Raw genomic sequence first — 25,960 nt, forward strand, 5'->3', positions numbered from 1 at the left:
CGCCCCGGAGCTCTCTGTGGTGGCACATATTGAAAGCATGAGGACACCCTCCGCCCACCAAAATCCACCTTAAAATCCTGGAACGTGCTATCTAACTAGTGGGTGATCATGTCATGGTCACATGGACCCAGTTACACTGTCACTGGTGTATCTATCACATCATGTATTATGCATGTTGACCTTTGCACTTAATGAGAATTATTTAGCTTTCCAACTACACTCATATTATGAGTTAGGCATTTAATATTAATGTAAAAAAGTATATTTTTGGGGAGTTGGATATTCGCCTCTGTTCTTGGTGAGCTTAACATTAAAGTGGAACTGACAGCATTTTAGCAACATGAAATCGTATTAAAATCAGTTCATATACACCCCCAGGAAGAATATGACACTTTTTAAAACATTTTCTGACAAGCGAGCACATATGGTCATTTTCAAATTTTCATGAATTCTTGGAATGTTTGGGAATTACATACAGTTGAAGTCGGATGTTTACATACACCGTAGCCAAATACATTTAAACTCAGTTTTTCACAATTGCTTACATTTAATCCTAGTAAAAATTCCCTGTCTTAGGTCAGTTAGGATCACCACTTTATTTTAAGAATGTGAAATGTCAGAATAATAGTAGAGAGAATGAATTATTTCAGCTTTTATTTCTTTCATCACATTCCCACTGGATCAGAAGTGTACATACACTCAATTAGTATTGGTAGCATTGCCTTTAAATTGTTTAACTTGGGTCAAACGTTTTGGGTAGGCTTCCACAAGCTTCCCACAATAAGTTGGGTGAATTTTGGCCCATTCCTCCTGACAGAACTGGTGTAACTGAGTCAGGTTTGTTGGCCTCCTTGTTTGCACAAGCTTTTTCAGTTCTGCCCACACATTTTCTATAGGATTGAGGTCAGGGCTTTGTGATGGCCACTCCAGTACCTTGACTTTATTGTCCTTAAGCTATTTTGCCACAACTTTGGAACTATGATTGGGGTCTTTGTGCATTTGGAAGACCCATTTGGGACCAAGCTTTAACTTCCTGACTGATGTCTTGAGATGTTGCTTCAATATATCCACATAATTTTCCTACCTCATGATGCCATCTATTTTGTGAAGTGCACCAGTCCCTCCTGCAGCAAAGCAACACCACAACATAATGCTGCCACCTCCGTGCTTCAATGGATGGGATGGTGTTCTTCGGCTTGCAAGCCTCCCCTTTTTTCCTCCAAACATAACGATGGTCCTTATGGCCAAACAGTTCTATTTTTGTTTCATCAGACCAGAGGACATTTCTCCAAAAAGTACGATCTTCAAATCAAATTTTATTTGTCACATATGATTAGCAGATGTAAATACGAGTGTAGAGAAATGCTTGTGCTTCTAGTTCCGACCATGCAGTAATATCTAACAAGTAATCTAACCTAACAATTTCACAACAACTACCTTATACACACAAGTGTAAAGGAATGAATAAGAATATGTATATAAAAATATATGGATGAGCGATGGCCGAACGGCATAGGCAAGATGCAGTAGATGGTATAGAGTACAGTATATACATATGAGATAAGTAATGTAGGGTATGTAAACATTATATAAAGTGGAATTGCTTAAAGTGGCTAGTGATACATTTATTTCATACATTTTTTCATTATTAAAGTTTGCCCACATGTGCAGTTGCAAACCGCAGTCTGGCTTATTAATGGTGGTTTTGGAGAAGTGACTTCTTCCTTGCTGAGTGGCCTTTCAGGTTATGTCAATATAGCACTCGTTTTACTGTGGATAAAAATACTTTTGTACCTGTTTCCTCCAGCATCTTCACAAGGTCCTTTGCTGTTGTTCTGGGATTGATTTGCACTTTTCGCACTGTTTCCAAGCTGTTTAACCTGTTGAGGACAGACGTTCTGCTAGCGGAACCCCGTTACGCCTGCGGAACCCCTAGCCAACAGCCAATGGCATCACACGGTGCGAAATACAAAACCAACTAAAATACCACAATTCAATTTTCTCAAACAATCAACTATTTTACACCATTTTAAAGATAAGACTCTCGTTAATCTAACCACATTGTCCGATTTCAAAAAGGCTTTACAGCGAAAGCAAAACATTAGATTATGTTAGGAGAGTACCTAGACACAAATAATCACACAGCCATTTTCCAAGCAAGCATATATGTCACATAAACCAAAACCACAGCTAAATGCAGCACTAACCTTTGATGATGATCTTCATCAGATGACACTCCTAGGACATTATGTTATACAATACATGCATGTTTTGTTCAATCAAGTTCATATTTATGTCAAAAACCAGCTTTTTACATTAGCATGTGATGTTCAGAACTAGCATACCCACTGAAAACTTCCGGTGAATTTACTAAATACTCATGATAAACGTTGACAAAATACATAATTATTTTAAGAATTATAGATACAGAACTCCTTTATGCAATCGCTATGTCCAATTTTAAAATAGCTTTTCGGCGAAAGCACATTTTGCAATATTCTGAGTACGTAGCTCGGCCATCACGGCTAGCTATTTTGACATCCGCCAACTTCGGGGTCACCTAAACTCAGAATTACTATTAGAAAAATTGGATTACCTTTGCTGTTCTTCGTCAGAATGCACTCCCAGGACTTCTACTTCAACAACAAATGTTGTTTTGGTTCCAAATAATCCATAGTTATATCCAAATACCTCCGTTTTGTTCGTGCGTTCAGGTCACTATCCGAAGGGTAACGCGCGAGCGCATTTCGTGACAAAAAAAATCAAAATATTCCATTACCGTACTTAGAAGCATGTCAAACGCTGTTTAAAATCAATTTTTATGCTATTTTTCTCGTAAAATAGCGATAATATTCCAACCGGGCGACGTTGTATTCATTGAAAGACTGAAAGAAAAACATGGCGAGTTCTCGTGACCGCGCATCTCCAGTCTCACTGTCCCCAGGCTGACCACTTACAAACTCTGCTGCTGTACTTTGCCCAGAGACAGCAGACACCCCATTCCACTTTCTGGCGGCTTTAGAGAGCCAATGGAAGCCTTAGAAAGTGTCACGTTACAGCACAGATGCTGTAATGTCGATAGAGATGCAACAGAATGACAACAAATTGTCAGACATGGCACTTCCTGTATGGAATCTTCTCAGATTTTGGCCTGCCATATGAGTTCTGTTATACTCACAGACACCATTCAGACACCAGTTTTAGAAACTTTAGAGTGTTTTCTATCCAAATCTTATATGCATATTCTAGTTTCGGGTACGTTTTTCATCCGGCCGTGAAAATACTGCCCCCTATCCCAAAGAAGTTAAAGGCACAGTCAATTTAGTGTATGTAAACTTCTGACCCACTGGAATTGTGATACAGTGTATTGTAAGTGAAATAATCTGTCTGTAAACAATTGTTGGAAAAATTACTTGTGTCATGCACAAAGTAGAAATTTGTGGAGTTAAAGCATTTGTGAAAATTCTATAGTAATATAGAGTGGGAAAGCGGCCGTGCGTTTGGACAATTAACAGACACCTCAGTAAATAAAACCAAATAAAAACATCCATCTCGTCCAGGACCGGAGTCTACGCAGATCGGAGCACCATGGCCAATCAGAGCTACAGTAGGCCTTTGTGCAAACAGGCCTACCCTTATTCTCTTTGAACTGGACTGTGTGTTTACAGGCAGTTGCAACAGTGCAACTTTAGATCATTAGAACGCATTCGCCAAAAGACACAAAATACACCTGAATGGATTTCTGCAAATACGTCAATACCACGGGAGTCCTCTTACATTTGGGTACTTACAGTCCTATTGGTCAAACACATCAAATCAAATCAAATTTTGTTAGTCACATGCGCCGAATACAGGTGTAGACCTTACAGTGAAATGCTTACTTACGAGCCCCTAACCAAAAGTGCAGTTTCAAAAAATATGGAAAAGAATTAGAGATAAAAGTAACAAGTAATTAAAGAGCAGCAGTAAAAAATAACAATATATATATAGGGGGTGTCGGTACAGAGTCAATGTGTGGGGGCACTGGTTAGTTGAGGTAGTATGTACATGTAGGTGGAGTTATTAAATTGACTGCATAGATGACAACAGAGAGTGGCAGTGGTGTGGAGAGGGGAGGGGGGGTAATGCAAATAGTTTGGGTAGCCATTTGACTAGATGTTCAGGAGTCTTATGGCTTGGGGGTAGAAGCTGTTTAGAAGCCTCTTGGACCTAGACTTGGCACTCCGGCTCCGCTTGCCGTGAGGTAGCAGAGAGAACAGTCTATGACTAGGTTGGCTGGAGTCTTTGAACATTTTTAGGGCCTTCCTCTGACACCGCCCGGTGTAGAGGTCCTGGATGGCAGGAAGCTTGGCCCCAGTGATATACTGGGCCGTTCACACTACCCTTGGTAGTGCCTTGTGGTCGGAGTCCGAGCAGTTGCCATACCAGGCAGTGATGCAACCAGTCAGGATGTTCTCAATAGTGCAGCTGTAGAACCTTTTGAGGAACTGAGGACCCATGTCAAATCTTTTCAGTCTCCTGAGGGGGAATAGGTTTTGTCGTGTCCGCTTCATGACTGTCTTGGTGTGCTTGGACCATGTTAGTTTGTTGGTGATGTGGACACCAAGGATCTTGAAGCTCTCACAACCATTAAAAGGTAGTCTCTCTGTCCTTCAGTTAGGCACATCAACAACAACAAGATCAACAACTAATGCTCGCCAGAGCAAGAGGAGCTAAAATATAACGAAGGAACATTAGATAAACCCTCTCAAACTTTTTCAGCTAGTTGGCCGTCAAAATCGCACTGATAAACGATGTGGAATTATAGCCTACTCGTCCTTCTGCAGCTTGCCTGCCTGGCTAAAGTTGGCTAGCTTGCTAGCTATCTACTTCCAGACAGAAATGACCGAACACCTCACTCTGACCATTTTACTCACCTCTAGCAGTGCTGGTTAGCTAGGCTGTTTACATGTTATCTAGAGCATTCGTGACTACTTGTTTTGCCTGCGTTTACTGACACCGGTCATATTCAGCGTTTATTGCGTAAATTAATCAGTTATTCTGTGCTCTGGCACACTCATACGAGAGCGCTCTGAAATCGGAGTAGAAAGCCAGAGTGAATGTGCGAATGCAAGAGATATGCAATCTGGATAACAGTCGCTCAAGTTCTTGATAGCTAACCAAATGACACCTGCATCTCTAGCTGTGTACAGCCACCGAAAAACAATATGAGGGGAACAAGTCAGTCACTCACCCACTCCTCCAATGACAGGACATCCTCCTAGCAACTAGCTAGCTATCTAGCTAATGTTAGGCTGCGTGTTTTTAGCTTGCTACATAAATAGATACGCTAGCCTATTTACCAAGTTATGACTGACTTGTGGTCATTGCCCTTGCTAGTTTGATTGTATTGACATTCCCAGCCTTAGTTACATTCATTTTTGTCCAAAATAGAGTCATTAAAACTGAAACAGTGCATCCCAAATGGAGGCAGCAAACAATGTACCAGGCCAGCTGTGATATATAAATTAATAGCAATATTTTTTGGACTACTAAGCAGTGTATTGGTGAATTCTATGAATCATGCATTGAACAACATCTGTCTATTCTGCCAGGAAGGCTTTAGTGTACGTCATTGGAATTTTGAGTCAAATAGAACCTATTTTTCAAAACCTCTTATAAAGTTGGTTTTGTAGCATAAATTGGGAATTTGATATTTTTTACTGATATTATGATTGTCTGTTTGTTTCATCTGTAAAGTAGTTAAAAAGCTGTCAGTTCCACTTTAAGCTTAGCATTTAACTTAGCATTTAGCTTACCCTTTTGCTTAGCTAAGCATAGCTAGATGTCTGTATGACTATACAGTTTGGGCTAGTTTTTTTGTGTCTTGATAGTAGGCCTACTCTATTGTTGATGCTCAACCCTTGGTCTCTGTAAGAAATAATTGTTTTAAGACCCGTGCAATGGTGGTATAATATGATTTTCTTACAAATATTCCTAGCAAAAAAAAATAAGTTTCTTCTTCTTCTATCGTGTTCTCACATCCGGCATCATGACTTATGATTAATAGTAAAATACCAAGATATCCATCAGCTCTGTACAGCTTTGTTTAAACAAACTTGGATTTAATAATTAACCAATGTTAGTGTAGCAATAGGCCGTGCATACCTGTTTAGGGCCTATAAGGGTGTGTTCCAAACAGCACCCGTTCCCTATACTGCACTACCCGTGTCCAGGGCCCATAGGGTAGTACACTGTAGGGAATAGGGTGCCATATCAGTTGAGGTACGCAACAAACCCCACCCGCAGCTAAGAGCATTAGATTCCCCCAAACTATTAGTTCTGACCTTACTCCTCATGCTTGAAATATGTCACTTGTTGTCACTGCTGGATTGACCTGACTCTGTTCATGGGGAAAGCATTGCAAAGATTGTCTTCCCTGCTGTGTTGGACTTGCTTTGCATGCTGTGATTGGTCCTCCTGATTATCGCATGCTTTGTTTTATCGTCACAGTGTGGCTCGCTTCACTGTCTACACGTTGATAAGTGGTCAATTTAATAGAGGCATAATATTATCCTTCTAACATTGGCAGTGGTTGAAGTGGCTTACTGTGGTGGTGTATATTTGTCTAGATACAGTATGCTCTCTCGTTGCATTAGCTCTTGTGCTGGGTCTGTGGTGTTGCTCTGTGACTGTCAGCGTGGCCATATGATATTTCAGAGGTGATGTGTACTTCTGATCTGTTTTGTGTGTTTAGAAGAGGACTCAAGCTGTTCAATTTGTACTGTATGATGGTCAAAACCCTATCCTAGTTCAGTGACTTGGACACACTACAGGTGATACGGTGTGATTATCCAGAGGGATAAGAGAGGAGAGATGACAGTGATTATACCTAGTGATTATAACCAGGGCCTAAATTCCCAAAGCATCTCAGAGTAGGAGCGCATATCTATGATCAGTTTAACCTTTGAGATGATAAGGAATAAGATCGTATAGACAGGTGAGGAGCCTAGATCAGCACTCCTACTCAGAGATGCTTTGTGGATACAGGCCCTAGTCCTTCCTGTACATGCAGGGCCTGTTTCCCCCAACCCAGATTAAGCTGACTCCTGGACTAAAAGGAATTCATGCTAAATGTTGAAAGTGCTCTTTTGTCCAGGACTAGGCTTATTAATCTGTGTATGGAAAACAGTCTGCTTTGGCTCCTAAAAAGTTAATGTCATGAGGTCAGCGAGTCTGTAAGGAGGCAAACTATTGACACTAATGACAGAATTGCGAATCTCAACTTTTCCATATCGCTTGTATTTCCTGTTAGCGTTAGCATATCGTAACAGGCATAAGCAGCCTTCAGTTGCGATCACGGGACTGTTTAATGGAACAAATGACAGTCTCAGTCAGAGCTAATGAGCCAGTAGTGGTTCTGATGCCACCAGTTCGCTATGCTCTATTCAAATAGTACAGAGAGAGAGAGAGAGAGAGAGAGAGCGAAAGAAGAGAAGTGAGGAGAGGGAGAGGAGAGGAGACGAGTAGTTCATATAAGAAACTGACTGACTGTGGAGCTTGCCTGTTCTGTGTTCTCTCCCCTCTGTGTGTGTGTGTGTGTGTGTTCATACTTGCGTCCGTGTGTGTGTATGTGTCTGTTTCCCCCACGTCTATGACCATGCAGAAGGCCCACGAGGTCCACGAGGTCCAACAGCAGCAGCAGATGGCGGGGCTGGCCTCCAGGGGGAACCCAGACTACGTGGAGCGGGAGCGGGAACAGCGGGTCAAGCTCCTGGAGAAGGAAGGGTCCTACTACAAGGAGGAGTCTGGCAAGGCCCAGGCGGAGGTGGAGAGGCTACTGACCATCCTCCGAGAGGTAGAGAGCGAGAAGAACGACAAGGACAAGAAGATCGCCGAGCTGGAGAGGTAATACCGTTGCTACGTTTTGTTTCTGTTACTCTGTGTAAGTGAGCTTGTATGTGCATGTGCTCTTGTGCAGTTGACGTAGTCGCTCATCCTGTTGTTGTTATTGTTGGTGTTGATGGTATATTGGGTGTTACATCATCCTGTGAGTCTGTGACTGTACTGTGCTGCTCTGGTGTCCATCCATGCCCTCCTATGTTTTGCCCTGCTTGGGTCCTGTACTAGTCAATGGTGGCAACCTGCGTCCTACTTATAGTTCATAGAGCATTAATGAACCAAACATTTCATCTTTAGACTTTGGATTGGCCATTTTAGTAAGAACCCAAGTGGTCATGTAAAATACTGCAGAAAAGGGTCTGTCCTGACATTCAAGGTGGGTCAAACTGTAAATTATTGTCTCATGAGCACCCCCTGGCAGTGATACGGTGCCATTATATTCCGTGTGCCAAACTCATGATGTGACTGTTGGATTAATTAACAGTGTTTTTGTTCTTCTTTACCATCTTTTCCCAAATCTTCCTCTTTTAAATTTTCCTTGTTCACGCCAACCTCTCCTTTTTCCTCTCTCCATGTCTCCATGTCTTCTTTCCTGCTGCCCTTCACTCCTGGCAATCCACCTCCTCTCCCTTAAACATTTTCTTTCTTTCTTTCTTTCTTTCTTTCTTTCTTTCTTTCTTTCTTTCTTTCTTTCTTTCTTTCTTTCTTTCTTCTTTCTTTCTTTCTTTCTTTCTTTCTTTCTTTCTTTCTTTCTTTCTTTCTTTCTTTCTTTCTTTCTTTCTTTCTTTCTTTCTTTCTTTCTTTCTTTCTCTGTATCTACCCAACACTTTACACTTCTCATCCTCCTCCTTCTACCCTTGGCCCAGCCCCCCTCACTCTGCCCCTGTCCCTCGCCCCGGCCTCGGCCCTGTCCCTCGCCACGGTCCCGGTGGCAGAGCCCCCCCTGACCCACTCCCCCCTGTGTCCTCCGCTGCCCCCGCTGCCCCCCAGCAGATAGGGGGAATGGTGTGGGATTTCCTGGGAAAGTGAGTGCTCTGCCCCTGGCACTTCAGCTCGGCTGCCCTCGTGGTTTACGTCTGCGACTGCGACTGCACCTGCATCTGGTCTCACCTGTCCGTATGTCTGTCTGTCCGGGTCTGCCTGCTTTCAGTCTGTACGACTGAGAGATCCACAGATCTTTATACCAATGCTATGGGCTCTCTGCTGCTCTCATCTGTTCATTTCTTTGGTTTGATTTGGAAGCCCATCAGCTCGTCCATGTTATGTAAAGATCACTGGATCTGTTTTGCAACTTTCATGCCAGCAGTTTTGCAAAAGTCTGCATCTGTGTGTGTGTGTGTGTGTGTGTGTGTGTGTGTGTGTGTGTGTGTGTGTGTGTGTGTGTGTGTGTGTGTGTGTGTGTGTGTGAATGTGTGTGTGTGTGTGTGTGTGTGTGTGTGTGTGTGTGTGTGTGTGTGTGTGTGTGTGAATGTGTGTGTGTGTGTGTGTGTGTGTGTGTGTGTGTGTGTGTGTGTGTGTGAATGTGTGTGTGTGTGTCCGTGTGTGCATATGTATTTGTGTATGTGTGTGCGTGTTTGCGTGCATGCTTTGTGTGTGAGTGTGTGTTATGTTGTATGTGCGTGTTTGCATCATTGTGTGCATGTCTTCAACCTGCTTCTCCACCCGTATCTGCACACCCTTTATGATTCAGTAACTAAGGTGAGAATGGGAAATTGAAAAAAAGGAATGTTATACAGTGCCTCCAGAAATGATTCATATCCCTTGACGTATTCCAAATTGTGTTGTGTTACAGCTGGATTGTGCAACATTTGCCCATTATTCTTTTCAAAATTCTTCAAGCTCTGTCAAATTGGTTGTTGATCATTGCTAGACAGCCATTTTCAGGTCTTGCCATAGATTTTTTTGCAGATTTAAGGCAAAACTGTAACTTGGCCACTCAGGAACATTCAATGTCTTCTTGGTAAGCAACTCCATTGTAGATGTGGCCTTGTGTTTTAGTTATTGTCCTGCTGAAAGGTGAATTCCTCTCCAGTATCTGGTGGAAAGCAGACTGAACCAGGTTTTCCTCGTGGATTTTGCCTGTGCTTAGCTCCATTCAGTTTCTTTTTTTATCCTGAAAAACTTCCCAGTCCTTAACACTTACAAGCATACCCATAACATGATGAAGCCACCACTATGCTTGGAAATATGGAGAGTGGTACTCTGTAATGTATTGGATTTGCCGTAAACACAATACTCAGGTCAAAAAGTTTATTGTTTTGCCACAGTTTTTGCATTATTACTTTAGAGCATTGTTCCAAATAGGATGCATGTTTTGGAATACTTTTTTTTTGTACAGGCTTCTTTCTTTCTGTCCCCATTCCTCTCCAGCAACTGATTTAGGAAGGACGCTGTCACGCCCTGACCTGAGAGAGACGGTTTATTTCTCTATTTTGTTAGGTCAGGGTGTGGGGTGGGCAGTCTATGTGTTATATTTCTATGTTGTTTTTTCCTTTGATTGGCCGAGTATGGTTCCTAATCAGAGGCAGCTGTCTATTGTTGTCTCTGATTGGGAATCATACTTAAGCAGCCCTTTTTCCCTCCTTCAGTGTGGGATCTTGTTTTTGTACAGCTCAGTAAGCCTACAGAACGTGATGTTTGTTTTTCGTTGTTTATTATTTTGATTTAGTGTTCTGAGTTACAATAAAGAAATATGAGCACTTACCACGCTGCACCTTGGTCTACTCCTTTTGACGATCGTCACAGAAGATCCCACCACCAAGAGACCAAGCAGCGTGGTCTGGAGAAATGGACCTGGGAAGACACCCAGGAGGAAATGACATCCTGGTCTATTGAGGAGATGAGGAGGAGTATATCCAGGGCTTTGGAGGAATTAGGGGCAGGAAAAAAGCGCCTCCCATGGGAACAGGTGGAGGCAGCGAGAGCACAGCAACGAGGGAAGCACGAGAGGCAGCCCCCAATTTGTTTTGGGGGGGGGGGGCACATGGGGAGATTGGAAGAGTCAGGTTGGAGACCTGAGCCAACTCCTCGTGCTTACCGTCGGGAGCGAGTGACTGAGCAAGCACTGTGTTATGCGGTGATGCGCACAATGTCGCCAGTGCGCATTCACAGGCCGGTGTGCTCTGTGCCTGCCCCCCGTACCAGGCCTGTTCCTTGCACTTGCCCGGAGGTGTGTGTCACCAGTCTGGCGCCACCTGTGCCAGCCCCACGCATCAGGTCTCTAGTGCGCCTGCCCAGTCCGGTGTGTCCTGTTCCTGCTCCTCGCACTCGCCCTGAGGTGCGTGTCACCAGTCTGGCGCCATCTGTGCCAGCCCCACACATCAGGCCTCCAGTGCGCCTTCCCAGTTCAGAGCTTCCGGCGACAGTTCCCAGTCCAGAGCTTCCAGTGACAGTTCTCAGTCCAGAACTTCCAGCGACAGTTCCCAGTCCAGACCTTCTGGTGACGTCCCCCAGTCCGGAGCCTCCAGCGACGTTCTCTAGTCCGGTGAGACCTGTTCCGGCTCCACGTAAGAAGCCTCCAGTGATGGTCCATGGTGTGAAGCCTCCAGTGATAATCCATGGCCCGGGAGCCTCCAGTGATAATACATGGCAAGAAGCCTGTAGGGATGATCCATGGCCCGGAGCCTGTAGAGATGATCCATGGCCCGGAGCCTCCAGTGATGATCCATGGCCCGGAGCCTCCAGTGATGATCCATGGCACAAAGCCTCCAGTGGTGATCCATGGCACGGAGCCTGCAGTGGTGATCCATGGCATGGAGCCTGCAGTGATGGTCCCCTGTCCGGACCTCCTGAGACGGCCCACAGTCCGGAAACCAACTGAGACGGCCCGCAGTCCGGGACCTCCTGAGACGGCCCGCAGTCCGGGACCTCCTGAGACGGCCCGCAGTCCGGGACCTCCTGAGACGGCCCGCAGTCCGGGACCTCCTGAGACGGCCCGCAGTCCGGGACCTCCTGAGACGGCCCGCAGTCCGGGACCTCCTGAGACGGCCCGCAGTCCGGGACCTGCTGAGACGGCCCGCAGTCCGGAACCTGCTGAGACGGCCCGCAGTCCGGAACCTGCTGAGACAGCCCGCAGTCCGGAACCTGCTGAGACGGCCCGCAGTCCGGAACCTGCTGAGACGGCCCGCAGTCCAGAGTCTTCAACGACGCTCCGCGGCCCAGAGCCTCCGGCGGCGCTCCGCGGCCCAGAGCCTCCGGCGGCGATCCATGGTCCAGTGGCACAAAAGCAGAAGGATCAGTGGGCGGAGTGGGGGCTACGTCCCGTACCGGAACCGCCACCATGGGTAGATGCCCACCCAGACCCCCTCCCCTATAGGTTCAGGTTTGCGGCCGGGAGTCCGCACCTTTGGGGGGGGGGGGGGGGTACTGTCACGCCCTGACCTGAGGGAGACGGTTTATTTCTCTATTTTGTTAGGTCAGGGTGTGGGGTGGGCAGTCTATGTGTTATATTTCTATGTTCCTTTTTCCTTTGATTGAACCGAGTATGGTTCCTACTCAGAGGCAGCTGTCTATCGTTGTCTCTGATTGGGAATCATACTTAGGCAGCCCTTTTTCCCTCCTTCAGCGTGGGATCTTGTTTTTGTACAGCTCAGTAAGCCTGCAGAACGTGATGTTCGTTTTTCGTTGTTTATTATTTTGATTTAGTGTTCTGAGTTACAATAAAGAAATATGAGCACTTACCACGCTGCACCTTGGTCTACTCCTTTTGACGATCGTCACAGATGCCTGTATCTTTGTACTCACTGGGTGTATTGATACACCATCAAAAGTGTAGTTAATATCTTCACCATGCTCAAAGGGATATTCAATGTTGACTATTTTTTTTTTACCCATCTACCAATAGGTGCCCTTCTTTGCGAGGCATTGGAAAACCTCCCTGGTCTTTGTGGTTGAATCTGTGTTTGAAATTGAATGCTCAAATATAAAAAATGAGCTGGCGCACAGCCAGAGAAAATTATTTTATGTAGAGGTGCTGACTAACGGCGAATAAGCTATAAAAATAAAGAGTCGCACACTCTATATATAAACTCCCAGTAATTGTTCCACCATTGGCCTGCTCACCTCCCTACCTCTGAGGAAGCACAGTTCCCGCTCAGCCCAGTCAAAACTGTTCGCTGCTCTGGCACCCCAATGGTGGAACAAGCTCCCTCACGACGCCAGGACAGCGGAGTCAATCACCACCTTCCGGAGACACCTGGAACCCCACCTCTTTAAGGAATACCTAGGATAGGATAAAGTAATCCTTCTAACCCCCCCCCCCCCCCCTAAAAGATTTAGATGCACTATTGTAAAGTGGTTGTTCCACTGGATATCATAAGGTGAATGCACCAATTTGTAAGTCGCTCTGGATAAGAGCGTCTGCTAAATGACTTAAATGTAATGTAAATGTATTTTATTGAGTAAATCACCAACGTTTCGGCGTCACTGTGCATTCTTAAAGACATTGGAAAACCTCCCTGGTCTTTGTGGTTGAATTTGTGTTTGAAATTAAATGCTCGACTGAGGGACCTTACAGATAATTGTATGTAAGTGGTCCACAGATGAGGTCATTCAAAAATCATGTTCAACACTATTTTTGCACACAGAGTGAGTCCATGCAACTTATTGTGACTTATTGAGCACATTTTTACTCCTGAACTTATTTAGGCTTGCCATAACAAAGGGGTTAATTAAGTTGTAAAAATGTTGAAAAGCATAATTCCACTTTGACATTATGTGGTGTTGTGTGTAGGCCAGTGACAACAAAACGCCATTTAATCCATTTTAAATTCAGGCTGTAACACAACACAATTTGAAAAAGTAAAGGGGTGTGAATACTTTCTGACGGCACTGTATATGACTAAACTAACTATATCACAAACTAATCAATCATCTGCAGCAGTACTGTATGAATGAACATAAACATACAGTATATTGTACTAATAATGAACTTGTCCATATGTTTTAAAAACACATTAAACAAATACAATTGTACATATACAAGCCATAATAACATCATATATTTGTCATATATGTCAGGTTTGACATATATAACATACGTATTCCTTTTCAATTATACATGCCCTGTTCCCATCCTTTAACATGAGCTCTCTCATTACAACAGCATACCATTATTGGATCTGTACTGTAGAAAATGCACATATTGTACATGTACCTTACACATATACCATAACCACACACACACACACACACACACACACACACACACACACACACACACACCACACACACACACACACACACACACACACACACACACACACACACACACACACACACACACCTTTTTATGTGTTATTGTGTGTGTTGGCTGTTTGGTGTAGCTTGTGTACATCAGGAAGGTCTTTAGAGCTGTGTCCTTCCCCTGCCATGAGCACGCTGCTTCCCCTGCTCATTCCAACTCCCCATCTGCCCGCCTGCCACCTCATCCTCCCCCACAACCACCCTCACCCTTCATACTTCAATACCTCCAACCTCCTACTCACAGTGAAACCCATCCTCTCTACACTGACCTCTCCCCTGGTCTCCCTGCCCTCTCCCCTCCCCTGCCCTGCCCACCTCCCTGCCCAGCTTGCTGTGCCAGATGTAAAGGCTAGCGCTCAGCCTAGTAGCCTGGCCTGCATGACTAGAGCTGCTGTGCTCCAGGTCAACTGTGCTCTGCTCAATGAGTGAGCTGCTTTAGTAGGTAGGGTCTGTATGTCCTCTACTCAACCCTCCCAGAGTCTGGTTTTGTTTGGTCTCCAGGGGTGTCAGTCAGTTGGTTGGTCCCCTCTGTCTGTCTGTCTGCCATGGCACCCTATACTGGTTCCCTTGCTGCCTTGCCCACTTGGGCTCCTCTCTGCCTTGCTGTCTAGCTATACTAGCTCTATTGTCCCCTTCCCTCCTCCTAGCCTACCCCCGCTCGCTCCCCCTCTCTCTAGCCTGGCTGGTGTCCTGACTAACTGCATGCCCGGCCCGCACTCACAGGCTGTGCAGCCAGCAGCTAATACACAGGCAGGGTTCTAACCTGGCTGTCAGAGGAGAAGATGTATCCTGTGCATCCTGCATTAGCTTTGTCTGTCAGGCTGCTGTGTCATTCAGTGACTGACTCTCATTGGTGCTTCTGATGATGATGATCTCTCCCTGTCTGTCTCTGAATACACTCCAACCTCTTCTGGTTCTGTCCTCTGTTGTCGTTCTTCTTTTCTGTTATGATTCTAACGTTTCTATGGTTTCTTTTACTCTTCTCCTCTTTTCCTCCTGTCTCCTGTGTGCGCTGCTGCTTCCTCTTGTCGTGGCATCCCTCCTTCCTCCTCTTCCTCCTCCTCTTCTTTCTCTCCTCCGCCTGCAGCCTAGCTCCCAGGTAAGTAGCAAACCCCTTTTGGCATGCCCCCCCACCAACACCCTCCACCTCCACCTGAGAGGTGCAACTACCCCCTCCCATTCTAACTCTTGCTGCCTAAACCTGTGAGTCATTTCTGAACATATTAACATGGACTTGTCTATGTCTCATCTGTGTCTCATTTATGTCTCCTGTATTATATTTCCTGTATGTCTCCTGAATGTTTTTCATCGATATTATATCAAAATGTCAGTGTAATTTACAGTACCTGTATGTCTAACCTGAGTTTCCTGTAGTATGTTGTGTCCGTCTCTACGTGTTTCTAATGAGTCTCACAGTCACCTTGTATTTAACATTTATATGTGTGTTATGCTGTTGGAGTTCTGTGTGTCTTGTTCATGTGTTATACTGTATCTACAGACAATGTGCAGTAGACAAAGTATTAGTAATGCCTCAAAAGTTGTTTCCCCATCCCAAAGGGACATAATCAGGAACGATTGGTATCGGTAGTCCTGGTAGTGGTGCAGTACAAAGATGGGTAGTATAACTGTAGAGGGTTGAACTCTGACCTCCTCTGTGGTACTCCATCCAGGCAGGCCAAGGAGCAAGTTACTAAGAAGGGGGGTCCCAACCTCAAACTAGGCCCCCAGGGGGACAAGAAGCCTGGTCAGATAATGGGGGATCCTCGAAAGGACAACACCATGGACTCAGGCCAGCATGTAAAGGTGTGCTTATTTATATATATATATATATATATATATATATATAGTATGTGTGTGTGAGACAGAAAGAGAAAGATTTCTCATCATAGTTTAACAAGGTAGTGCATGTAGAAGAGCGAAAGAAAGTGAGGGAGAAGGAGAGGGAGAGAGAGAGAGAGTAATCACATCCTCTGTTTGTGTATCAGCTGGAGGAGATGATGAACACCCTGGAGAGGACTAGACAGGAGCTGGACGCCACCAAGCAGCGCCTCTCATCTACCCAGCAGTCCCTGCAGGAGAGAGATGGTCACCTGACAAACATGAGGCAGGAGCGCAGGAAACAGTTGGAGGAGATCCTGGAAATGAAGTATGTCACAGGAAATCATACTGTACATTAGCAGAGCAATGAAAACTATTGATATTCTTCATATTCATGTTATATTCATTCAGTGTTTTCAAGAGGGGCTGCGGTCAAATCATTCATGTAGTACAAGAATATAAAGCAGAACTTGCTTGGCCTTGTGAATGCTTAAACGCCATCTCATGATCAATCTTTGGATGTGGAAAGAGGCATGTTATGCCTCTCTCTCCCTTCCTCTCTCTCTCTCTCTCTCTCTCTCTCTCTCTCTCTCTCTCTCTCTCGCTCTTCCTCTCTCTCTCTCTCTCTCTCTCTCTCCCTCTCACTCCCTTCCTCTCTCTCTCTCTCTCTCTCTCCCTTCCTCTCTCTCTCTCTCTCTCTCTCTTCCTCTCTCTCTCTCTCTCTCTCTCTCCCTCTCTCCCTCTCTCTCTCTCTCTCTCTCTCTCTCTCTCTCTCCCTTCCTCTCTCTCTCTCGCTCACTCTCTCACTCTTCCTCTGTCTCCTTAGGCAACAGGCCCTGCTGGCAGCGATCAGTGAGAAGGACGCTAACATCGCTCTGCTAGAGCTGTCTGCCTCTGGGAAGAAGAAGACCCAGGAAGAGGTTTTGGCTCTGAAGAGGGAGAAGGACAGACTGATGCACCAACTCAAACAGCAGGTCAGAACTGGAGACACAATGCAGGTGGACCTTGTATTCAACCTTTATTCAGGGTTGTTGTCAATTACATTTCAATTAAGTCAATTCAGTAAGTAAATTTAAAATTCCAATTCCCTTTCTTTCTCATTGAAGAGTATTTTAAATTTAAATTTCAGTTATCTTCCTGAATTGACTGAATTGAATTTGAATTGACCCCAACCCTGCCTTTATGTATACAGGAGATACAAAAAGTGTATTTTGCAGGAAGGACTTGCTCACGATAACAGCAATGGTCCATTCTAACCTTATTTCAACTACTTAGTTGCTACTCTCTCCCTTCTAACTAGATCAATTCCTAGTCATAATGACTAAGTCAGTGTTTGGGTCTCTCGTGTTAAATTGTAGCACTGACATGTTTGTGTTTTGTTCAACAGACACAGAGCAGGATGAAGCTGATTGCTGACAACTATGAAGACGACCACTACCACCCTCATCCTCCTCACCACACCCAACCCCAGCAACCCCACCCGGGCCCCCAGGCTCAGCTCCCCCAGCCACAGTATCAGCACCCTCCTAACCCCCAGCAGCAGCAACAGCCCCCATACCCCCATGCCCCACACTCCCAGCAGCCCCAGCCCCCACCCCAACAACACCCGCACCCCCAGCAGCCTCAACAGCAGTACCCCCCTCATCCACAGCAGCATCCACAGGGGCATCCCCAACAGCCCCCACCTCAGCACCAACAACACCAACCACGGCCCCAGCACCCGCAGCAAGCGCAGCACCCACACCCACAACAACAACACGCCCACCTAGGACAGCACCCCCATGGGCCTCCACCACAGCAGCAGCACCCCCACCTACAACAGCACCCCCAACAGCACCCACAACAGCATCCACAGCAGCACCCCCACGGCCCCCCTCAGCAAGCCCCCCACCCCCAGCACCCACATCCCCAGCAGCACCCCCACCACCCTCCACACGCCCCGCAACAGCACGGCGGGCACCCCCGCCACCCGCCCCCACACCACCGCGGAGGACCAGGGCCTGGCAGAGGACCCCCCCATGCCGGCCATCGCCCCTCCCCCGACCAGGTCAGATGTCTCCCTCTGTTGTGTTTACAATCAGGGCCTGGAACTATCCTCTCTGTGGTGTGGTGTGTTGCATTGTGCGTCTAAATCTACACGGTGTCTCAAATGGCACCCTATACAGTAGTGAAGTACTTTTGTGCATTATTTCCCTATACCACATGGTACATCAGCATGGTAGAGTTCAATGGTTATAGTTCATTCTTACTTATACAACAGGTGGGTCTAATCCTGAATGCTGATTGGTTAAAAGCGCATTCCAGCCAGTGTCTATTGCACAATTTACCACCGGCAAAATCTAGGACGTTAAAATGTGTATTTACTTTGTTCCTTCTGACTGCGCAATCCACTATTTCATCAGGTAGGGAAATTATAAACTTAATCTCCACTATAAAAAGCATCGAGACATTATCTTACATTTTTTTTACAAAAATTTTGTTTTCAACGGCTGAGATTTGTATAAACCTTACTGTTTCAATATTCAAATTCGATCTCCAACTGTTCCATAGTAATGAACGTGTAGGGGTTGGGAGTCGGTACGAGTGAGGCAGGAAGCGTTTCTCAGCCAGTCAAAATCATGAATCAGCTGGCATAATTTTCATGGATATATATACAGAGAAATGTGAATTGAAAAAAAGCTACAACGAAGTGCAACTAGTTTGCAGTCTTCCCAGCTTTTCATTGTGTTAGCTGTGTTATTGGCTCTTCAGAACAACAGTGTCCTAACGAGAGAGCATATTTTCTATGCTTGGCGAAATTGTGATTCATTAGCTCATTGTTAAGGATGTATCCAAATAAATGTCACCTTAAAACAGTGTAACCGATGTGAAATGGCTAGTTAGTTAGCGGTGGTGCGTGCTAATAGCGTTTCAATCAGTGACATCACTCCCTCTGAGACTTGAAGTAGGGTTGCCCCTTGCGTTGCAAGGGCCGCGGCTTTTGTGGCGCGATGGGTAACGATGCTTCGTGGGGTGTCAGTTGTTGATGTGTGCAAGGGTCCCTGGTTCGAGCCCGGGTTGAGGCGAAGAGAGGGACGGAACCTACACTGTTACAACAGCTTAAACAAATGCACCAACTGTTGTTATTCTGTCTGCACTGTTTGACGTGACTGTAAGTTAGCCGTTGTTGGCTAGCTTTCAATTAATGGACAAGAACGTTACCAGCCAGTATGGCAATGGAACATTTAGAACGAGCGACTGGGTCGCATCCATAGATACAGAACAAAAAGACTGAACGACTTGGTCGCGTCTCTGGCACCCGAACCAACGACCAGCCGGCTTGGGTAGCAACCTTAAATTTGTTTCGGGACTATATCTTGTGAAAGGATGAAATAGTATGAATAAATTCATCAGAATTACATTTTTTATTAAAACATGTCAACCATTATTTGAATATGTTGGTAACATAAAATCGGGACAAACAACACCCGTGCCAATATATCCTTCAAACACCGGCTTCTCGGCATTATCACTTAAATATTCTATGTTTGAAAACATTATTGGCATTGTGGAATTTGATTTTTTTTTTTTACTTTGGCATTGTGGAATTTCATTTTCATAATAGCAAGCGTGGATTTATGGTTTGGTTTGCTAAACTAGCAAGTCTGTTTGTTTGGTTACCAAGGCAACTACTGTATCTATCTAGTAAACCTGTTAACTACTTAATTGGATGTTTCTAGTGGCAAATGTGTTACTGCATATCCTTGGACATCCTGCAATAATTTGCTATTGAGACTGTTCTGTATATTTTTTTTTAATTCATGGTAATTCACCCTTACGAAAAAAATATTGCAGTCAGAGAGCAGTATAACTGCAGTTAGAGTGCTGTATATATTTTTTTTTACTGCAGTAATTTTGCAGTTTAACTGCATTTACAGCGCAGTATAACTGCTGTTCAACTGCAGTTATTCTGCAATTGCTGCGTCCAAAATACCACAGTCGAATGCAGTTACTGCGCTTTTATTCAGAGACAGACAGGGAGAGATCAACATCATCAGAAGCACATTACATTTACATTTAAGTCATTTAGCAGACGCTCTTATCCAGAGCGACTTACAAATTGGTGCATTCACCTTATGATATCCAGTGGAACAACCACTTTACAATAGTGCATCTAAATCTTTTAAGGGGGGGGGGGGGGGGGGGGGGGGGGGGGGGTTAGAAGGATTACTTTATCCTATCCTAGGTATTCCTTAAAGAGGTGGGGTTTCAGGTGTCGCCGGAAGGTGGTGATTGACTCCGCTGTCCTGGCGTCGTGAGGGAGCTTGTTCCACCATTGGGGTGCCAGAGCAGCGAACAGTTTTGACTGGGCTGAGCGGGAACTGTGCTTCCTCAGAGGTAGGGGGGCCAGCAGGCCAGAGGTGGATGAACGCAGTGCCCTTGTTTGGGTGTAGGGCCTGATCAGAGCCTGAAGGTATGGAGGTGCCGTTCCCTTCACAGCTCCGTAGGCAATCACCATGGTCTTGTAGCGGATGCGAGCTTCAACTGGAAGCCAGTGGAGAGAGCGGAGGAGCGGGGTGACGTGAGAGAACTTGGGAAGGTTGAACACCAGACGGGCTGCGGCGTTCTGGATGAGTTGTAGGGGTTTAATGGCTAAGGCAGGGAGCCCAGCCAACAGCGAGTTGCAGTAATCCAGACGGGAGATGACAAGTGCCTGGATTAGGACCTGCGCCGCTTCCTGTGTGAGGCAGGGTCGTACTCTGCGAATGTTGTAGAGCATGAACCTACAGGATCGGGTCACCGCCTTGATGTTAGTGGAGAACGACAGGGTGTTGTCCAGGATCACGCCAAGGTTCTTAGCATTCTGGGAGGAGGACACAAGGGAGTTGTCAACCGTGATGGCGAGATCATGGAACGGGCAGTCCTTCCCCGGGAGGAAGAGCAGCTCCGTCTTGCCGAGGTTCAGCTTGAGCTGGTGATCCGTCATCCACACTGATATGTCTGACAGACATGCAGAGATGCGATTCGCCGCCTGGTTATCAGAAGGGGGAAAGGAGAAGATTAATTGTGTGTCGTCTGCATAGCAATGATAGGAGAGACCATGTGAGGATATGACAGAGCCAAGTGACTTGGTGTATAGCGAGAATAGGAGAGGGCCTAGAACAGAGCCCTGGGGGACACCAGTGGTGAGAGCGCATGGTGCGGAGACAGATTCTCGCCACGCCACCTGGTAGGAGCGACCTGTCAGGTAGGACGCAATCCAAGCGTGGGCCGCGCCGGAGATGCCCAACTCGGAGACGGTGGAGAGGAGGATCTGATGGTTCACAGTATCAAAGGCAGCAGATAGGTCTAGAAGGATGAGAGCAGAGGAGAGAGAGTTAGCTTTAGCAGTGCGGAGAGCCTCCGTGACACAGAGAAGAGCAGTCTCAGTTGAATGCCCAGTCTTGAAACCTGACTGATTAGGATCAAGAAGGTCATTCTGAGAGAGATAGCAGGAGAGCTGGCCAAGGACGGCACGTTCAAGAGTTTTGAAGAGAAAAGAAAGAAGGGATACTGGTCTGTAGTTGTTGACATCGGAGGGATCGAGTGTAGGTTTTTTCAGAAGGGGTGCAACTCTCGCTCTCTTGAAGACGGAAGGGACGTAGCCAGCGGTCAAGGATGAGTTGATGAGCGAGGTGAGGAAGGGGAGAAGGTCTCCGGAAATGGTCTGGAGAAGAGAGGAGGGGTTAGGGTCAAGTGGGCAGGTTGTTGGGCGGCCGGCCATCACAAGACGCGAGATTTCATCTGGAGAGAGAGGGGAGAAAGAGGTCAAAGCACAGGGTAGGGCAGTGTGAGCAGGACCAGCGGTGTCGTTTGACTTAGCAAACGAGGATCGGATATCGTCAACCTTCTTTTCAAAATGGTTGACGAAGTCATCCGCAGAGAGGGAGGGGGGGGGGGGGGGGAGGGGGAGGAGGATTCAGGAGGGAGGAGAAGGTAGCAAAGAGCTTCCTAGGGTTAGAGGCAGATGCTTGGAATTTAGAGTGGTAGAAAGTGGCTTTAGCAGCAGAGACAGAAGAGGAGAATGTAGAGAGGAGGGAGTGAAAGGATGCCAGCAATGACCATCAATCACCAAGCACCAATGAGAGTCAGTCACTGAAGGACACAGCAGCCTGACAGACAAAGCTAATGCAGGATGCACAGGATACACCTTCTCCTCTGACAGCCAGGTTAGAACCCTGCCTGTGTATTAGCTGCTGGCTGCACAGCCTGTGAGTGCGGGCCGGGCACTGCCGGCGCGTTGTGGAACACACATTCCACGTCATTCATTATTATTTATTTATTTATTTATATATTTTTATTTTTGTATTTTTTTTACCTTTGACTTATACTAACTTCTTTCTACTCTCTTCACTTCCTGCTGACCTTTTCTGCCGGCCATATAACACTGTCACCGATAGGATGACGAGGAGGGCATTTGGGCGTAATCGTGTCCATGACAACCAAAGCTCTGACGTTGTTCTGAGGGGTGAGATGTTTTGAAACAACGTCCTGCCTTTTCTCTTTCTCTTCCTTTTTTTCTCTTCTGTTCTCTCTCTGTGTTAGTGTGCTGTGGTAAAAAATGTTTTGCTGACTGATAAGTAACCCTCCCTCCCTCCCTCCCCCTCTCGTTTGTAGATGATACAGTTACTATTGGAGGAGCACAGCCATTCCATGATGCTGAAATACATTGACTACCTACCAACTTTTTGTTACCACCATACAATCTACACTTCAATGGGGCCTTTATTTTATTTTTTTACTGAGGATGAGGATACGGAGGAGGAGGAGGTGGAGAGGAGGGATGAAGCAGGTGGGCGGGCCAGACGAGGAGACTGATAGTTGAGGTACAACCCACTTCTAGGTTCAGACCAACTTAATTTGGAGAGTCCTCTTTAGGGTTGCAAAATTCCCAGGTTTTCCAGAAATGCTTATTCCTTCCTGATTCCAGGAATGTTCCAACCGGGATACATTTATTGATGTAGAATAAAGCACTGTGAGTTACAGGTTAGTGTTCAGTTGACAATCACTGTAAGCGGACAGCAACGACCGTACTGCTGATTGTACTATTGTGTGTGTTTTTACAGGTGACTGAAGAGCCATCATGTGAAGAGAGGCAGCTGCAGCTCTTTGAGAGTGACTCTGGGGAGGAGGAGACTTCCTACAGACACGTAGGTGTGGTCTGTGAAGTTAGACTGGGTTGGACAGACTGGGTCCCACTCAGACAGACAGACAAACAGACATCTGCGCTGTCTGGTCTCAGCTCTGTGGTTCTGCTCACACAGCCAAACTCACACAGACACTCTGGTATAGTTGTCAAGATGCTCAGCTCACCTGTCTGTCACCTGACGTCCCTACAGAGCCCCGCCCACTCTCATAAGGCTAGCTGCACCCCCTCACCCACCTGGCTAAGATCTAACGACTAGCTCTGCCCTGTTTACATGAGGTGCGTTCAGTTCAATTGAACATTTGCTACTTTGCGGAACGGTTTGTAATGAACAAAACGTTTCCCCAAAACATTCTTGTACGTTCTTGAACAGACTTCTAGGTACGTTTCCTCCCGTTTGGGTGGGTGTGGCTGGGTGTGGCTTGAAGCAATGAGTGACGTTTATAAAGGGCAGTGGCCATGCTGACAGCATTCCCCAACCCACAACCCAACCCCTCCCCGTTTTTAACCGGTCATTCAGTACAGCACTGTTTCTGTTCATTTGAATGTTCCAGAATGTAAAAATGTACTGAACCCAGCCCTGGCGTGCTCCCCCGTTCTCACCAACCTGCGTCTAATTGGTTCACTATCCTGTCTCCGCCTGCTTTGCTTATCTGAGCTTTTCACCTGATAAGTTCCTCTGTATCAACAGTCCTTTCTCTGATTGGTTCACCTGACTGGCTGCTGACCCTGCTGACCCCCGGCTGGCTGTGATTGGCTCCCCTGCCTGGCAGTCTCCACCCTACTGACAGTCTAACACAGCAGCTTCACAGTGCTTCTTTTACAATGTTTTTTGTTGTTGTTTTGTCTTTGTCAGAGAGAGCATGCTCTCTTTCCACATATTTAATGAAGTGCCATACAGTTACAGCTTTAGTTCACATTTACATATGCGTTAACAACTAACCTATTTCAGAGGAAGTTCCTTTGCTGTGTCTCTAAAAGGGAAGTTGTGCTACTTATTTACATTTTTTAATCTGTTGAGTGTGTTTCATTTGCAGTGCTTGACCATGGCTATGAGTGCTTTTTGCAAAGTGAATCAGAACAAGGAAGAGGAAGAGCTCTTATCTGAACAAAACAGCCACTAGAGCTCTTATCTGACCAATGGGCAGCCAGAGGCCTTGCCTCGCTACTGAAGGTTTCCTTGTGCCGTTCATGTGCAGTCTGGCATGGCCTTATGGGCAGGGCCCTGTACTGGGGGAGTTGCAGGGCCTTTGGGCTTAGGGCTGCCATCTGTGTATCTCTCCTGTTACCTCAGTTGATAACCAGATGCAGTCAGAACTCCAATCTATGCAGACATCAGAACTAATAATGCCACTTTGAATCCAGTCATGAAACAAGGGCACCAATCAAAACGTGTTTAGATGTATTAAAGCAGCATGAGTACCAATCAGAATGGTCTATTCAGAACATACACCAATCAGCGTGATATGCACCTATGCACCTCCTCCTCCCCTGTTGCAGGGATACTTCTAATGGTGCTTTTAGATCACTGGTGCTCACACAACATGGTGTCCAACCAGAGAAACAGCTGAGAGACATGGCCATTGGACATTGTACATCCATGTCATTCAAAAGGGAGTTGATCCCAAAACCTGGTGTGCTTATAAACTGTAGAAGACTGTGTTGTACATAGGATCAGCTGGAGAGACTCTGAGGAAATGGTGCATGGAGGGTATAGATTTGATATGTTTGATGCCATCCATGGACACCCAGGAGATTTCCTGCCATACCTTTACAGCCGTCTCTCCTGCTCATTGACTCCCTCCTTCCTACTCCTCATCTTCTTCATCTCCCCTTTCTTCTATCTTCTTCTCTTTCAGCAGTCTGTGCTAACCCAAACCTAGTGACTCGTTTTGTCCTTCTCAACAAGGTGGCCTGTGCCTCGTTCATATCGTATACATAAGATATATAAATATAAATAAAAAATAAAAATAAAAAAATATATATATAGAGAGAGAGAGAGCGAGAGAGACAGAAAGATCTATGGAGTGTGTCTATGTGTGGTCAGAATATTGTCAATAACAAAAAATATTGAGGATAAAAATACATGTTTTATTTAATTTTCTTAACTGGCCAAAGGATAGAGAAAACCCTTATTCAGTGTGTGGAGTGACATGTGACTTTCCTCTGTTTTGTACATTACAAGAAAAAACTCCTTAGCAGCAAGCAACATTCCCTGTCTGTGGTTCTCATGAAGGATATTCTGGCCTAAGAAACCTTGAGACACAGCCCAAAGGAAAGGAGTGAGAAAATGGTTCCATTCTCATTTAGAAGAGCTAATGTTACATTCCTGTTGCAGTGTGAGAAATCTATTTAGAGACTCTCACACAGCCCCCCCCCCCCCCCCCCCCACACACACACACACACACACACACACACACACACACACACACACACACACACACACACACACACACCACACACACACACACACACACACACACACACACACCGTTGGGTTAGAGTGAGACCTTAGTCTTCTCACAGAGGGGAAGACATCCTGTTTTTGCAGCTCACTAAAGTAGCAAAGAGACTATTTTGAGCAGCACAGCGGATAGAAACTTGCACTTGTGAGTGAGGACTATCACTACCTTTGTTAAAGTGGAGGTTTGGAGTGACTCTGTCGTTGCAGATGCATTGTCCAGCCAGTCTCTGTGTTGTGTGTTTGTTTGTTGTCGTCTTCAATGCCGTTGTCCTGGTGTAACCAGATGTGGTGACATATGTGACAGTTGAGTGTGTAGAAAACCACACAAACCCTTCTAGTGGGAAAACATCCAAGACTGTTACACCCCCCCACTCCCACCACCACCTGCC

At 45.8% G+C, this 25,960-nt stretch overlaps 1 protein-coding gene across 1 annotated transcript in view; it reads left to right on the plus strand.

The window, feature by feature from the left end:
- Window positions 1–25,468, plus strand: part of LOC106565300 (ERC protein 2) — an 82,624-nt gene extending 57,156 nt beyond the window's left edge. Inside the window, exons 13-20 of the mRNA XM_082959064.1 lie at window positions 7,646–7,887; window positions 15,795–15,927; window positions 16,110–16,270; window positions 16,769–16,916; window positions 17,330–17,989; window positions 22,362–22,429; window positions 22,579–22,787; window positions 23,028–25,468. Of these exons, the coding sequence (XP_082815190.1) occupies window positions 7,646–7,887; window positions 15,795–15,927; window positions 16,110–16,270; window positions 16,769–16,916; window positions 17,330–17,989; window positions 22,362–22,388 (1,371 nt within the window). The 3' untranslated portion in view covers window positions 22,389–22,429; window positions 22,579–22,787; window positions 23,028–25,468. The remainder of the gene's footprint in view (window positions 1–7,645; window positions 7,888–15,794; window positions 15,928–16,109; window positions 16,271–16,768; window positions 16,917–17,329; window positions 17,990–22,361; window positions 22,430–22,578; window positions 22,788–23,027) is intronic.
- The last annotated feature ends 492 nt before the right edge of the window (window positions 25,469–25,960 follow it).

The sequence above is a fragment of the Salmo salar genome, chromosome 12, assembly GCF_965601325.2.
Source record: "Salmo salar chromosome 12, fSalSal1, whole genome shotgun sequence".
Lineage (NCBI taxonomy): Eukaryota > Metazoa > Chordata > Actinopteri > Salmoniformes > Salmonidae > Salmo > Salmo salar.